This window comes from Cebidichthys violaceus, unplaced genomic scaffold (assembly GCF_023349555.1).
Source record: "Cebidichthys violaceus isolate CVI_PGR_0920_01 unplaced genomic scaffold, fCebVio1.0.p SCAF_7, whole genome shotgun sequence".
Classification (NCBI taxonomy): domain Eukaryota; kingdom Metazoa; phylum Chordata; class Actinopteri; order Perciformes; family Stichaeidae; genus Cebidichthys; species Cebidichthys violaceus.
The window spans coordinates 16,360,384-16,374,796 of NW_027176927.1; the positions used below are offsets into that span (position 1 = coordinate 16,360,384).

At 44.4% G+C, this 14,413-nt stretch overlaps 2 protein-coding genes across 5 annotated transcripts in view; one reads left to right on the forward strand and one right to left on the reverse strand.

Moving 5' to 3' along the window:
* adcy2a (adenylate cyclase 2a) overlaps positions 1–5,252 on the forward strand; it is a 45,862-nt gene extending 40,610 nt beyond the window's left edge. The window contains exons 24-25 of the mRNA XM_068736076.1: positions 2,504–2,628; positions 3,906–5,252. Of these exons, the coding sequence (XP_068592177.1) occupies positions 2,504–2,628; positions 3,906–4,058 (278 nt within the window). The 3' untranslated portion in view covers positions 4,059–5,252. The remainder of the gene's footprint in view (positions 1–2,503; positions 2,629–3,905) is intronic.
* A 100-nt stretch (positions 5,253–5,352) lies between these two features.
* The window catches only part of dnah5 (dynein, axonemal, heavy chain 5), an 84,355-nt gene continuing 75,294 nt past the window's right edge, over positions 5,353–14,413 (reverse strand). For all 4 annotated transcript variants that reach the window (XM_068736073.1, XM_068736072.1, XM_068736075.1 and 1 more), the window contains exons 83-87: positions 12,197–12,412; positions 10,980–11,192; positions 9,945–10,097; positions 7,242–7,473; positions 5,353–6,144 (exon numbers count right to left, since the gene is read on the reverse strand). In XM_068736073.1, coding sequence (XP_068592174.1) covers positions 5,993–6,144; positions 7,242–7,473; positions 9,945–10,097; positions 10,980–11,192; positions 12,197–12,412 — 966 coding nt within the window. In that variant the 3' untranslated portion in view covers positions 5,353–5,992. The remainder of the gene's footprint in view (positions 6,145–7,241; positions 7,474–9,944; positions 10,098–10,979; positions 11,193–12,196; positions 12,413–14,413) is intronic.

Sequence of the window (14,413 nt, forward strand, 5' to 3'; positions counted from 1 at the left end):
GAGGAACGAGAGAGAGAACGTGGTGGAAATGCTGATGGAACCAGAATCAAGAAGCAATCTGTCCAGGCTCTACGATAAAAAGAGGACGCATTGGGTCAACGTGATGGGATGTGAGCGGACGGATGCTGACACCGAGTTAACAGTAAAAGGAAGTTGACGTGGATTTTGAGCAGGCTCCTTTGTAGAAGACCTTTGAGATCTGAAGATGGCTGGAGGCCAGGCTCAGGCTACCGGATACGAGTTTAGCGTGAGGAGGAACAAGTGTTGAATGGGTGTCGATCTTCAGAACTCCTGGAATCAGAAAGGAGAAGGCTTTGGAGTGGCCCTCAACATGGTCTGCGTGGAGAACATTTTGGAGTGTAATAGAGTAAAAAGGAGGGACCACAGAACTGATTCAGCTACTATGGGATACATTTCCTAGAGTGAAGAGCAAGCGACGATGCGTTCACTTGCGAACTACTGGGTGCAAACCGGATTCAAACCATCCTCCTTAGAAACCCCCAAAACCCTCAGAAGGATCTATATTGCTGTACGGTCATCCTGTGGCTCCATTTGATGCGGTTGGTGTTACATTCCTCATAGACATTCAAAAAGGCTGTGTGGTGGTGGTATGCACCACCAACACGGTAAAGAACCCAGAACTACGTTTTCATAAGCTGCCAGACTGAGGGATACAGACAACAAGACATTCAAGGATCATTTATTGTTGTTGTGCATCACAGACATTTACAACGACATTCAGGAGCCCATCACTTGTAACAAACAAACATATGAATTAGCATCATAAGGAATGTAAACGGCAACAAAAACAATTCCCTGGGCAGATAACATGGCCGACATCCTCGCATGAGGTAACATCGTCCATCAACCCGACTGTTTGAGCACCGAGCGTCGTGACGTAGACACGCCTCCTCTCGTCCCACCGGAGTCCTGCGCTCTGTCCCGCCATCCGCCCGTCAAGCGCAGCTCGACCTGGGATGAGCGATGGATCCGGGTCTCTGTGAAGATGCGGGCTCAACGGTAACCGACCTCCCGCTGCTTTCATCCGTCTCATTTCACTGGGACCGGGCGTCGGACGGCCAGGGGCATGCTGGGTAGCGGAGCAGCCTTAGGTCCTCACTGGGTTAGCTGAGCTTCCGTCTCGGCTCTCCTTGGTGACGTTTATCAAGCTTCAGGCTCTGTAATAGTTTCAGCCCTTCGCTGCGTATCGTGGTGCCAGTTGTTCTCCTGTCCGATGGGTGTGGTTTCCAGAGGATGAGAGGGGAATATGAAGTGCTCTAAATAAACGTTGTCTGTTAGACATCAAAATGCCGATAGGGTATGAAAACTCAACAATAGCCCTTCTGTTGGGTGAGGATCGCAACCCTTACTGGCTTGTTCTTCTATTGGCAGAAATCATTTTGATAAATAGCAAAGGGTTTACTTTAAATGATAAGCTTGAATGTAGACTAACTGAATGTTCTATTGACATGTTATGTAACTGACATGGACAGCTCTATAGCCTTTATGCTTCCATTTCTATAGTCTCAGTATGCTTTCATTACGTCAGTAGAAACGGAGAGAGAGGCACATGTCTATACAACGAGAAAAAAATGAAACTCATATTTGCAGCAAGACATATATATATGTATAGTCATGGCAACATAACAGCAGAGTGAGACAGACAAAAGCATGGGGATAATTGAAGAGAAAAGCAGGTCCCAGCTCCCCGCATGCGGCAAGAGTTAGAGTTCGATACCTTCAAGATTTCGCAGCATGGATTACTCCATTAACTCAGCAGTGTGTGTGTGTGCGTGTGACTGTACACCCCCCACTGCTTCCAGACGGGCCTTAAACGCATCAGAGAAGGATAGGAGCCCCCCCCCCACCCCTCCACTCCCCCACTGGGACCGGACAAAACCGCTGGCCGGGTGCCTGCGCACTTGTGCAGATTGCAATTTCCAGCAATTTGAAAAATTGACTGAGAAGCCAGAGAGTGAAGAGAGGCCCGGTGTCACCGGAGTGCTGTGAAAAGCTCCAGAGCCGGCTTAGCAGAGGTGCTGGGACGGCTGGGGATTAAGCTGCATTTAGCTCCCACGTCGTCTCGTGTTCTGATGAAATCTTGTGAAAAGCTTTGTTTATTTCTGTTCGTGCTGAAGGCCTCTTTCAGCCGCACTCGATGATTAATCAGTGAGATCAAAACCATTATTTTAATATTGTCCTTGCATGACAGAACTGGAAACAAAATGATTCTAATGTGCCTAGTGAGTTACACCTTATTAAAAATAAATGATCCTCTTAACATGTGTATAGCGGTACATAATTAACAAGTCCAAAATGGATTGGAAAGGCAATACAATGTCAATGAACTGTAATTACATTTGTTACATTGGAAAATGTTTAAATGTGCTCCAAATCTCATTCAGATTTAAAAAGAAAAACACCAAGAATCTGAAAATGTAACTGATAAATATGGCACAGATGCATCTGGAGTGTTCACTGATGGCTTGGTTTCCTTTGTCAGGTATTAACCACGGTCCAGTGATAGCTGGAGTCATTGGAGCCCAGAAACCACAGTATGATATCTGGGGGAACACAGTGAACGTAGCCAGCAGAATGGACAGCACTGGGGTCCTGGGGAAGATACAGGTAACTAAGGGATGATGAGTCTCGTGATATTCTGCACCGTTCTCATCGTCACACATCCCATGAAAAGCCCAAAACCACCCATGTTTTGTCCCCAACACAAGTATGATTTATCCAAAGCCCATGTGGACTGAAAGATGTTCCGATTAGAATTTGGAGGTCAGAGGTCACTGCGAACGTATGTCCGTTCCGTTCTCGTGAACGTGAGATTTCAGGAACGCCTGGAGCGAATTTCTCCAAATGTGGCAGAAGCTTTGAATTGGTCTCAAGGAAGAATTGATTAGAATTTGGTGGTCAAAGGTTCCTTTGACATCAAAATTTGGGCCATAACTCAAGAATTATGGAATTTCTGACAAGTTCACACAAATACGCCGTCAACAATAATGCAAATAAATAAGATTTGCTAAATACTTGCGGCCCATTTCTAAAGATTTACATGTTCAGAAGGAATGAATGGACTTGGGGCTGAGACACAGACAGCAGCATGATGTGGACTAACACTTGGTTGTTGTTTTATTGGAATTGTTGAAAATAAGAAATGGCGTAACTCCAGCGCTGACCATGTTCTGAGATGCATTCAACAAACTAGTCTCTCTATCTATTAAGCATCACATTGTGTCTGAAGTCAGTTTCTTTGTAAAGCAGCAGCACTGCTCCATTTTCATATAAAGACGTTTTAAATGCCAGTAAAGATGTCTAGAGATAAAACTCTTGCTCCCTCTGCTCGTGCTATTTATGGTATCAAAGACATCGTATCGTCTCGACATCTTCAAATCTTACATTTTCACTCCGTTTGGACACCGATAAGATTTAATGGGTTTTCACCTGCATGACGTGTGGCTGTGGGAATCATTCAGTCCTCGGAGGGCTTTTTGTCATTTTAGAGCCTGCACACGTTTTGATAGAAACATCTGCTGCTCAGTGCAGCACAACTGGAGTGCTTTCAATTGCATTCCAAGATTGCCTGTTGCTGTCTAACGATGTGCAGAGGCAACAGTGAGACACCGTGAGCTCTTCTAAGATAGCACATAGATATTTCTTATCCTGTGTTGTGATTGCAGCTCTACTTAACACACCTATTTTTTATTTTTTTTTGCAATCTTGTATGAAATGAATTTCAAGGTAAGAGTTTGTTACTTGTGAGTTAATGGTCATCAGATGTTTCCCTCAGCTTCTGGACATGTCTTCCTGTAAGACGCCGTGTATTTCTGGCTGCAGTAATTGAATTCAGTTGTGTAAGAGGAGCAGAACGGACGTTACCAATCTGCTTCTGCCTGTAGGTGACGGAGGAGACGAGCCGCATCCTCCTGACACTGGGCTACATGTGCTCCTGTCGAGGCATCATCAACGTCAAGGGCAAAGGGGAGCTCAAGACCTACTTTGTGCACACAGAGATGACCCGCTCACTGTCCCAAGGGAACGTAATGCCATAAGACGGCATTCATACAGGCGACGAGAACAGCTGTTCATCACACGCGGAGGTGCGTTCTTCTCACTGCTGTGACGAAAGCAAAGTGTGGTACTCAAAGAAACGAGATCGGCAATGCAAGGAGGATCAACATCTGACTTTAATGTTGCAACGCAAGCTCCCCATGCTATAGCTGTAGAATACAGGTAGTTACTTACTGTGTGTAACTTAGTGTAGCACGTAGCGCAGGAAGGCAATAACCCCTGAAATATAGTTCAATTTGAATGTTGGATCCAGAAAAGCCACAAGTGGCACAAGTGGGTCACTTTGCCTTTTTCAGCCAGGTACATCGAAAAACCAAATCTGTATTCTGTCCACTTTACAGGACACAGTGTATTTTGGATGTCAAACGATGTACATGAAGTAGAAGAGAAACAAAGACTTCCAGTTTCACACCGGGCCTCTTGAAGAGCGTCCAAAGGAACAAAACAGAAACGACATGCCGGTGTAATGGATATATGGATTTTTTTTTGCTTGCCCCCGACCAATTATTTTTACAAAAGGGATATAAAAAGCTACAGATGGAAGATTTGATATTAAAAGCAAAGGACACATGTTACAAAGGAAATACTGCATGACCACTGTTGCACAGGAGAAGCTGGTCAACACACACACACACACACACACACACACACACACACACACACACACACACACACACACACACACACACACACACACACACACACACACACACACACACACACACACACACACACACACACACACACACACACGTGTACATAACGCCGTCGACCCTGTTAAGAAGCACGCAAGTCTTGGATGTATTTTACGGGCGGCCCATTAAAGGAAAAGCATAAAAAAAGGGTCTATGGATATATTGTGATATTCATGCAGGGTTAAGTTTCCCAAAACGGTCTTTTGCACTTTAAATCATCTCGTCTTCATTGACCGTTTACACACAAAGGTCTCTCTGGCTTACTGTCGGTCAGACGCCTGCTGAACACAAAGAGATGAAGATGATTTTAGTGAGAAGATTCTTTTCTTTGGGAAACTGGAGCCTGATCTGTGTACAGGGTAGCTTTAGAGTGCGTACGGTGGTTTTGTAACAAAAGAAAATACTACCAAAAAAGTGTTTTGATGTTTGATGATGCCATTGTTTTTTGTAAAAACTTCATTAAAATTTCTATGTATTTCAGTTCTACCGAGTGTCAATTTTTGCAAACATGAATCGCCTTTGCATTAAATTGACTATTTAAAACAAGACGCACCACAAAGGAGTCAAAGCCAGTGTGTGTGTGTGTGTGTGTGTGTGTGTGCGCTGCGCTGCCTTCTCATCTTATTACTTGCCAGGTTCTTAAAAAGGACCAGCTCCCAGCATATATTAACATGACAAGACTGTGAATAAACGGCAGGATGATGAGAATATCCCTGCACACTGGATTGATACTGGTAATCGTATTAAGCGGTATATAGATGACTTTGGGCTGTGACAAAATGTCTAGACTCATCCGGCTGGAGTTGAATCCTGCATGTTTCTAGAATGTCAATGAAACCTCAGTTTAAAAATGACAGATGGATACAATCCAGGTGACCCAACTACTTAGAGAAAAGATCGCTCTTTTCCTATTGTGTGACATCATTTTAAAAAACAGCAACTTCAAAGGGCCTCTGTATTACAAATCATCTGTCATCTTCATCCTGATCTAAAAAGACTTTCTGATATTGTAAACTGAGGAATCCAGACATTTATAGCCGACCCTCAGTCATCACACTACAGCTGTCTCTGTCTCCTCCTACCTCAAGCGAAACAGATAACACTAACATGGTGATTCCTCTTTATGGTAATATGTTCATCCTGGACACTCTAGGACATTGGGAATGGGACTGATGGGAGGTTGATCATGTCTAACCTCACACACGACGTGTTTCAAGCCATCACTTGACGTCACAGAGGAGTGCCACACCTCGTAGGATCCAGTAGTCTGGAGGAAGCGCGGTCCTCAGGTCTACAGCTTCAATGTAATTCATGTCGGTCCTAACCGGCTTCTTGTAGATGGGACAGGAGTAGAGGCGGGAATCCTTCACACCTGCGACAAAAAAAAACACACAACAGACAGAAGTCTCATGTGATACTAATGAAGAAAAGTGACAATAAACAAAGCAACAGCTGGCAAAATTACCTCTTAATTGGGTCATAATTACAATTCTTTATACCAAGAAGTATTTCAAGTAAAGGAAATATTTAAAATCGGTAAGGAGACGCCGTTGGGACACCCGTCTTTGTTCAACGGAACATCTGTTTTGTTATAAACTCGAAGTCTGCTCAAATCAGGCAAATAACTGCGATTAAGAGAACATGTGGTTGTTGCCAAGCGGCAACCTGCAGAGCTGAGAAGTCAAGCCAACAGTGCCAGTGCCAAAAACTGCACTTCTTCAAATGGCCAATTGAGGCCGGCTCCAAAATGGAGTCATTCCCCAAAGAACCCCCCCCCCCTTCTCTTTGAATAGAGTCACAGTGGAGTAGGGGGGTTTTCAAGATGCATGCATGCCACGTATTTAAAGATGCTCTTGCAACCACTTGTGCACAGACACATCCCTCCCCGGTCTCCCTTGCATTGGCGCGCACACACACACACAGACACACAGACACAGAGACACACACACAGACACACACACACACACACAGACACAGAGACACAGACACACACAGAGACACACACAGAGACACAGACACACACACACGCACGCACACACACTCAGCAGGCAGCCTTCTTGTGGGAAACGCTGGGAGGGGACATGTTGTGAACAAACCGCATTACGCGTATCATCGGATCATTAATTCTTTTTCCAGGCAGCCTCGCTCGCAGGCCGTCCACCGGGGCTCTCTGCTGCTTCCTGAATACAGCCCGGTCTCATCCAGAACAAACACTGTGCTACATACTGCTGCTAATCTATTCGCAGACAAAATAAATAGCACTTAGTCTGCTTGACATTTAAATGTTACATCCATCCATTCTGAACGGTGCGTGGGATGCAAACGTTGAGGAGGGTAGAGGAGGGACACACCGAGATAGACAGAGACTAAAAAAAGACTGATCCTGTGAGAAAAGACAGGATTCAAGTCAGACTTTTTTTAAAGTAAACTTTGCCACTGAAGCAACTGTTCTACGATAGTCGACCTCACCGTTATTCTCTGCGTACATCCTGATCACAGGCATCATCTCGAAGAGGACTTTGGTTTTGGAGTCGATGAGTTTGCAGCTGCGGCGGTCCCAGCCGGCCCCCTCCAGGTACAGGCCGTACACGTACACTCCCTCCGCGGGGGGCTGGGTGATGTCGTCCTTCATCCACCTGGTCACCTCGTTGCACAGCACCATGCGGTCCAGGGCCCAGCCCTTGTTGGCCCGAGTGATCTCCTGCAAGTGCAAGGGACGAGTCCACAGGTCAAGGCGGTGATGTGGGCCGGGTCACACAGCAGCACACGTGAATGACAGCGCTGACATTTGGAAACTGTTTCTCTCCAGGAAAAAAAAACAACTAATTTGAGACCTGGGCTGTAATGGAGGTACAATGATGTATGACAGAGAAGTGCACTCCATTAACGCATTTGTGTTGCGAGATGCTGTGCCAACAGAAAGTGAACAAAATCCCAGATGACTCAAAAAGAGCGAGGGCAGAGTGACAATAGAAGAATTAAATATGAGTGTTGAGCATCCCCTCCGTCATTTCATCCTCATTTTGAAACCTTATCGGGCAAAACTGAACAGATAGGACAGCGTCTCTCCTTAGAAGGCCGTATGCGAGCTCAGTGAAGACAAGTCCAACAAACCTGACATTAACACTAAATGGATTCCACTTCCTGCTACTACTTCATTAAGGTACATTGATGTGTTGGCCCTGAAAGCATTCAGGTCTCTTTCTCAGCTCATTTTCAAAGTAAACAGATGTTGGATCTGGATCACAACCAAAAAAAAACCATTTAAATAATCCATAAACCAAGTCCACCAATCATGAAATCTGTTAAAAGTGTTGGAGTGAAAAAAAACAAAGCCGACCTGGTGGAGGCAGTAACAGACTGGCAAAAGTCAGATTTACTTAAAACTGAACAAATATTGAAAGAATCGACACTGTCCTGTGTGAACGATGTGTAAGTTCAGCGCCACCGCTGTGAACACGACCATTACACGCTGCGAGTAGTACCGAAAATAAACTCGCAGCCATGGTAACGCTGCCTTTGTGCTGCTCTATTAGCCTTTAAACATGTGAGGATCAGAAGCCGCTCTATTAGAGCTATTTATCTTTTTGTTTAATAGTCGTCGTATTTAGAAGACATTTGAAATGCCGTCTCGGTGTGTTTTTAATTGATCCATCACGGATTATGTTTTACTTCAATCAAACATTCTTCTTGGTCTTATCCTCGCTTCATGAATGTTAATGTAAATGACTAATTGATAATCATATCAGGTTTTAATAATATTAAGCATACATCATTGTTGGATGTATTCACACTAAGATTTGTTAGATTTTCTTTTTAAACCTTTAAACCATATTCCTTAATGCCTGAAATTTAAAAAAAACTTTGCATGTATATGCTAATTAATTGGCCTTGTATTTGTAAATGAATGCACACAACCACACAACACACAACCAGCAGGTCTGAAGAGAACAGTACCAGCCCCGACAATAATGACACTCCATTAGAAATACATAATCAGCTCATTTTCAACAAAAACGTTGTTCTGTTAAATCTCTCAAAGAGGTTATGTTTAATATCATATCAAAGGCTCCTCAGCTTTCATCTCCAGAATACAAAGTCACGTTCAGTGCAGTGTGAAGTCAAGGACAACTCAGAAAATGCGCCCAATAAAAGACAGAGAAGAGAAACGGGCGGAGCCTCAAGCTAAAGGAAAGACACCGTATAAACATACAACTCTCTGGAATGTATATGATCATCCAATTTTGACTTGGTTAGATTCCTTTTGAACGTTAAAAAACAAGTCCATTTCATAACATAATAATATATAATATTATAGATGGATGAACAACATTAAGTAGGGTTTACATTACATCCCTCTGTCGCATCCACTCCCCCCACATTAATATAAATTGGAATTTATTCGAAAACAAAGGTGTATGTGTGTGTGTGTGCGCGTGCGTGTGTGTGTGTGTGTGTGTGTGTGTGTGTGTGTGTGTGTGTGTGTGTGTGTGTGTGTGTGTGTGTGTGTGTGTGTGTGTGTGTGTGCACACTACATGGCACTTCAGTAATCGGGGTATCTGCCACGGTGAGGTCGTCCATGTGTATTACCCCTCCTGGTACAAGCTGAACAGTCGACCTTGTAAAGAAGACATATTTCCACAGTTGAACACATGAAACTCCGTGAATCAGCCAACTGGAGTGCTGAGCAGCCTGTTGGTTATCTCTGACAGGACAGTGGGCTGCTCGATACAGGGACGTGGTTCGGCTTCATCCGCTCCAAAACATCAGGTTCTCAGTGGAGAGAACGCCTCTTTACTCACAGCAGGAGAGTTTCATGTAAGTATAGAACAGAACAGGTCTGTCCTCGACCAAAGAAACGCTTAGTCGACCAACACTCGTACTGTATCGATTGAATTGGCAGATCTGTTAAACTGAATCTGTCTCGAGACCCTTCAGAAAGGGTGGATCCCACCAGGCTGCTTCCTCTCATGGGTTCCCACGGTGTGATAAAAACTGGTGTGTGTGTGTGTGTGTGTGTGTGTGTGTACATGCATGCCTGTGGCTGCGTGCTTGCCAGCGCGTGTGAATGTGGCCGTGTGCCCGCCTCTCCCTCGGCGTACCATCTGGTCTCCTCTATGGCGGCGGGTAAGTAGGCAGGTAGGCAGCCTGGTAGCCTGGTGCCGTGTGTACCTGTCTCATTGCTGTCAGGAAGCCCTGCGGGTTGAAGAAGCCCGTCATCCAGAAGCAGTGAGGCCGCCCTTCAAAGATCCACGCCTGGAACTGCCGGTTCCGCTCAAGCAACTCTGTGAACCAGAACCCCAGGGTGCTGGAGGCCCACGATGCCTGAACAACAAAGACAAAACAACAACACAAACAAAACATTACAATGGAACACAGGAAACCGTCATCCAGACAGATCAGAGGAGAAGACAACAGGGAGAGACATAGATAAAAGAATCACCGCGTGGAAAGAGAAGAAGAACACATTCATGATGAAAGAAGACGAGAACGCAACAAAACAGTCAAGTGGAGACAAATGGGGCAAAAGTAGATAAAAGAAATCTCAAATCTAAATGATCCTGAGGATGAATGTAATGTTTGTGAACATAAGATACGGTAAAAGTTAATACTAAAAGTCTAAATATTAATAATGCAGCAATTTCGTCTAGTAAGTTCGTTATTAGCGTCACTTTCATTCATCACCGAAATGGCTTTGTGTGCTTTATATTTTTTTTTTAAATAAAAGGTAAATTGTTATTGTGGGCTGAAGATCAATTAGACGTTGATGATGAGTAGCTAGCAAGAAATATCTGATGTTATCGGAAACAAACTAGTCAACCTTTGATTTACTTGACAGTAATAACAGAGAACATATAAAGTGCAGAGCAATAAAAAGCCTCCCTGAAGTGGCTTGTTATAATTCTTTATTAAATGCAAAGGCTGTTAATAGCTTTCAGTAGAATTAAAAGATGCCTGGTCCTATTAGGAGGGTCATTTTTCCATTTGTGAAGCAGAACAAATTTAAATAACCAAATAGAGAGCAAAGAAATGACAGAACTAACTCATGGTCACTTCCAAAGCCACACAGGAAATGAAGAGCCATCTTTACTTTGTGACATCCAAGTCATTTTAAGTCTACAAATGAATTGCAACTGTTTTCAGCGCGAAAAAAGTCATATTGCTTTGATAGATTTCTGGTCGTGGGCTACGATTCTTCAAACCAACCTTCTTCCAGCGGGCGGGAATACGCGCGTCATACATGCAATCCAGGGCGTCCCGCAGATTCTCGCTCATGATGATGGTTCCATCGATGGCCAGCTTGAGGTCCGTCAGGGTGTTTCTGACCAGAACTATGACCCTCTGCATCCGGTCGATCTCCTGACGCAGGAAGATGTTCATGGGCTGGAAAGGACCCATCTTCTGGAGACGCTCTCTCACCTGGTTACGTTTGAAGATGAAACTTTAATGACTTTCCTGAAGGATTTATAATGCATGGAGAGAAGATGCAGGAGCACACACACACACACACACACACACACACACACACACACACACACACACACACACACACACGCTTGTTGTGAAAGACATGTTCACGAGCTGCACCTGGAATTACCACAATTTCGTTTACCTCCACTCAACATGCGACCTTAAAATAAAAAAGTGTGGGGAAGTGGAAGGGCTCTCATGCCTCAGGTACTAACTGAGCACAGGATGTGAGGTTTCTATAGTGACCACTATTTGTAAGGAGCAGAAAAGAACAGGAGAGATGGGTTCTACATTTATGAATTGTTGCTTCTTTGAAAATGCCAACGATGATTGATTTGTCCTTTAAGTACGTACAATTGTCCCTCATTTAGATATAATTTTGATCCAGTTGTACTGCTTTTATATACCGTATAGACAGCCAGCCAGCAGATGGATGGAAGTGAAAGTGGTGGAGACAGGGTGTGGCGTGCACCGACAAGATTTCTGTGATGTTCTTTGCGCCTCGCACTCAGAAAAGTCACATTCTCACCTCACTTTCTCTTATGTGACGAAAAAAAAAGGAGAGAAAACCACAAATAAAACAAAAAAAAAGCTTGCAAAAGTCAGCGATTGCTCTATTTCTGGTCCTCTTTTTCTCACCGTCTATCACAGTCTCAGACACACGAACCATTCCATCACCTCACCAACACACACCCGTCCTCCGGCTGCAACACACCGGCTCACTTTGCACAGCGCACGTGATGACTGGGGGAACATTGCACATGTTGCTTCACTCCCCTGAAAACACACCTCGGGCTGGTCGTGGCACACACACACACACACACACACACACACACACACACACACACACACACACACAGAGACAGACAGACAGACAGACACACACACACACACACACACACAGACACACACAGACACACACACACACTTCGTGTTCATTCACACGGACTCACTTCAAAAGGTACGTAACCAGGAGGCAGTTTCTCCAGCATGTCGTCAGCCAGCCTGGACACCACGGCCTCTCTGGTTTCCCCCCCGCCCGACGAGCTGTCTTTCGGCTGAATATTGAGGATGGTGTCCAGCACGTCCTTAGCCAGCTTACTCTGGTAGGTTATGTCTGCGTTCGGGTGGAGACCGAACACCTCCGGAGTGTCATAGGCAGGCAGACACTGTGAAAGAGAAACGGCAACCGTTATTGAACCGGAAGTCCTTTTTGGCTCTCGGAGCATTTGTGAAAATGTTATGAGAAATGAATCCCCAGGATGCATCATCTCTCTCACAAGTGCTGTGAGAGGGCCCTAGAGCCTCACACAGAGCTGGCAGAGACACCTTCTCCGGTGTGGAATGGATTTTTATGTGCTGCCTTTTTTCTTTTCTTTTGACAATTGGTTACTTCTTTTTTTTCCTTTTATCCTCAGTTTCAAAAACACATTTCCCTCACACTGCACTGCACTGCAGTTTTGATCACTGCTAGGCCTCAGTTGGCCGTTGGGTAAATTGTAGACAGCCAAGTGTCTCCTCTGATACACACAGTGTCACCGGCTGCTTCTTTTCACCCTCCGGTGAAGAGCTTCGCTGTGCAACACGTGTGAGAATCACGATATTCCTCCAAGTCCAATTGCGCACGCATCTGACCGACTCTGAAGAGTCCACTACTCGCGATTTGATCCAAGGAGCCTGATTTTAAATCGCTGCACTGGCAAAAGAATGAGGTTATGAAACAAAAGGCTCATTTCATTCGGGTGAGCTGAATGCTTGGTTTCTCTAGAGAAATCAGGATGTATAGCTTATCTTGGTATTAATATCAGCAGCAATAAAAGTTAGAAAATGACTCATGCGCTTAGTGTGCGTTAATGAATCACCATGTAGACATAAGTTCTAAAATCAAAATTGCGCCACCATCAGAGCAGCATAAAGGCTAAATGACAACATACAGCTAATGTTTCTAAATCAATGTATTTAGTAATCACGACATATAAATAGAATTTATTAATAGCTCTCTAAAATCAGCAGTGCGAGGCACGTAGGAAAGGCTCTTTGCGGCTCGCGGCTCTCTGGTTGACTGTGTGATAACAGGGCTTGTGTGTTGTTGTGTTGCTGTGTTGCCGTGTTGCCTGTCGTTCAGTGTTCCTGGTGGCTTGGAGCTGGAGGCCAACAAGGAATTGGAGACAGCTGGCCGCTGCTTACAGTCTGTAACACCCGCTGCATCCTGGTAGTCGTGGAGTTCTGTTCCCCTGGCACCACCTTGTGCTAATTTGGACATTTGATTTGCTGTATTCTTTATTTACCATTCCCTAAGTTAAACTTGGCAGCTAAGCTATAGTAACATGTATTTCGGCCAATAATGTTATTTTTACAATTGTTCTATCGATTCATAAAGCCTAAACAGAATAATTTGAATAGGCAAGACTTGACCAATTAGATTTAACTATGAAATTTCTCCGTCAGGAACTCCCCTATAATGTATATGACCAGATCACTCTGTGACTTCCCACCCACCCACACCCACCCACCCACCCACCCACACACACACACACACACACACACACACACACACACACACACACACACACACACACACACACACACACACACACACACACAGCACACAGCACACTTGTGCTCAGTGGGACCGAGCAAACGGTTGAACTGCTGGGAATTGAGCCCCTGTCTCTATGATGATGGAAAGCTGTGAAAGCTGTGTGGCTGTATGAAATGTACAGCAATCCCTCGTTGAGCCGCACCAATTACCAGGGACCGTTGATGCATCTGCCTCATTTTCCGTCATTTTTCCACTACAGTTATCTCATAAAAAGCAGCAACAGCCTGACGCTCTGGTTAAGTGATTTCTCTACTGAGGAAGTAAGTCCACCTAGTGACTCTGGAGCAGTCAATACCAATTATTCAGCTGCTCTCAAAGCATACAAATGCAAAAGTATGGCCTCACTGTAGTCATCATTGATTATTTATTGGTTTAAAAAAATCCATGGGAAAAAAACTTGAGCTCAAAGCAAACTGGCTCACCAATATGGTTTCATGAACAGACCTGCTGCCTTAATAACGGTCAGAAAACTGTCAATGACATTTTAATTGGGGTAAAATCTATATTTTTTTTTTCTTCTTAAAATCAAGGCCAAAGTTATTCTGATATGGATTTTTTTTTTACCTTT